Here is a 1,884-nt window from a genome sequence, read left to right on the forward strand (position 1 = left end):
ACATTAACACATTCCATTTTTCTTGGGGTCAGAAAACTTTTGCGCTGCATTTTTCTGTTCAAAATACAAGTTAGTTATTCCTTCAGTTGTGCAACTAAAGCATCAAATGTTAATTAGTATCACTTTGCTAATATATTAAATATAGATTTGGGTATCATACCATGAGTCTAGAAACTAATAGAAAACACATCTTGAGATCCCCAGCCCAAGCTAAACATCTTAAGATGTGGCCTGTCTCAGAATGGTCAATCTGAGCCTAATTTCTTTGTGTTCTATGTGTCATACAGTAAAAGTATTTCATATTTACAGATATTAACCCTTTCCCGATGGGGCATGTGCTACTCGAAAACCCCTACACCGGGCCATTGCAATATTGCATTGGAAACGTCACACTGGCATGACGCCCCGGCATCGGGGATTTAGCTGTGTCACACGAGTGTGACGCACCGTCGTCATAGGGTTAATATAATTCAATTCATAATTCCAGAAAAGTTTTATATGCATCCCTTCCTTCTGGTATTAAATAAGTTAAGAATTATTCCAGACCCTTAATCTAAATTCAAACATATATCTTGAGCACATGTAATAGTTAAAATATTTCAAGTAGGACAAATTAATCTGATATAATAATCAATATAATAACATGTTTGACTGATGACCCTCTAAATTACAGAAACAGTTTCCTTGCTTTTCCTAATGAAATAATTTGCTTTGTGACTAAGCATATAAAATTATTTAATTTCTCATGAATTTCTCATTTATAGTGCTAACATAGATATATATTATCCTCACACTATGCAAAACGAAATATAAAATATTCCAGTGAAATATAAATTGGTTATCATAGACATCTTATATAATTCATGTCAGATAAATCTATGATTTCACAGTGATGCTGAGCATCTTCATGTCTCTTATAAATGTTGTTTAATAAGTGTGTAATATAATTACCATATAATCTAATGATAGGTTACTGAAGAAAGCATAGAATTATGAGACTTTATTTGCTAATGCAGGGACATAAATATAATTGATAATGTATTTAATACACTGTCTTTCAAATAAAGCCACACTTGGCCTTACTGACTTAATCATGAATTATAAAATATAGATATGCAAACATAGCACTCAGATACTTCTTTTCACATTTTCTTGTTCCAAAATTTATTGTACTGTATCCTCTCACAAGACATACATATATAGCAGAGTGAATTCTTTTCTTCAGACTAACACAGTGTCTTATATAAATGACAAAGCCTTGATCTCAATTTCAAGGCAATTAATGCAAAACCTATTGGAAACTTAAACCTAGCATTAAAAAGGACGTCAGGCTGCAGCAACTTGGCGTAATGGACCATCTAGGTACTTTGCCAGGGCCTGTGTTTTGGCGCGTAGCAGACCAAACCCAACATTTTCTTTAGCATATATGCAGAGCAGGAGATTCGCTACTTGTGTGACACAAACTTTTCCTTCCTGTTGTAGAATAAAGAAAAAAGTTATACTGACAACTGTATCTAGATTTTATCTACACATATTCTGGTACATGTTTGTATGTGTCTGCTACTGACTATGAATACAGAAAACATATCACTCTTTCCCTACTTATTCTTTTGCAAAATTCTGTTTAAGTATTGATATATCATAGAAAGTATATAAAACTTACCTCACACTCCATCAGGACCATATTCAATCTGTCTTCTGAAAAGGCATTACGGCCATTTTTGTCATAGACAGCCCAAATATTACTTGCAATTGCAGCCGTAACACGTGCATCACGATCACCATACCCACTGAAGGCCAACAGTGCTCCTTCCAAGTTCAGTAATCTAAAAAGAAGATTGAAATCAATTTGCAATGAAATATAATCTGAAGTGAAACAATCAA

The 1,884-nt window shown here is 33.6% G+C and overlaps 1 protein-coding gene across 1 annotated transcript in view; it reads right to left on the reverse strand.

Annotated features, from left to right (window-relative positions):
- Positions 1-987: 987 nt before the first annotated feature.
- Lamtor2 (Late endosomal/lysosomal adaptor, MAPK and MTOR activator 2) overlaps positions 988-1,884 on the reverse strand; it is a 10,304-nt gene continuing 9,407 nt past the window's right edge. Inside the window, exons 2-3 of the mRNA XM_043006143.2 lie at positions 1,664-1,826; positions 988-1,473 (exon numbers count right to left, since the gene is read on the reverse strand). Of these exons, the coding sequence (XP_042862077.1) occupies positions 1,327-1,473; positions 1,664-1,826 (310 nt within the window). The 3' untranslated portion in view covers positions 988-1,326. The remainder of the gene's footprint in view (positions 1,474-1,663; positions 1,827-1,884) is intronic.

The sequence above is a fragment of the Penaeus japonicus genome, unplaced genomic scaffold (assembly GCF_977035675.1).
Source record: "Penaeus japonicus unplaced genomic scaffold, GWHDUDI00000001_assembly GWHDUDI00000002, whole genome shotgun sequence".
Lineage (NCBI taxonomy): Eukaryota > Metazoa > Arthropoda > Malacostraca > Decapoda > Penaeidae > Penaeus > Penaeus japonicus.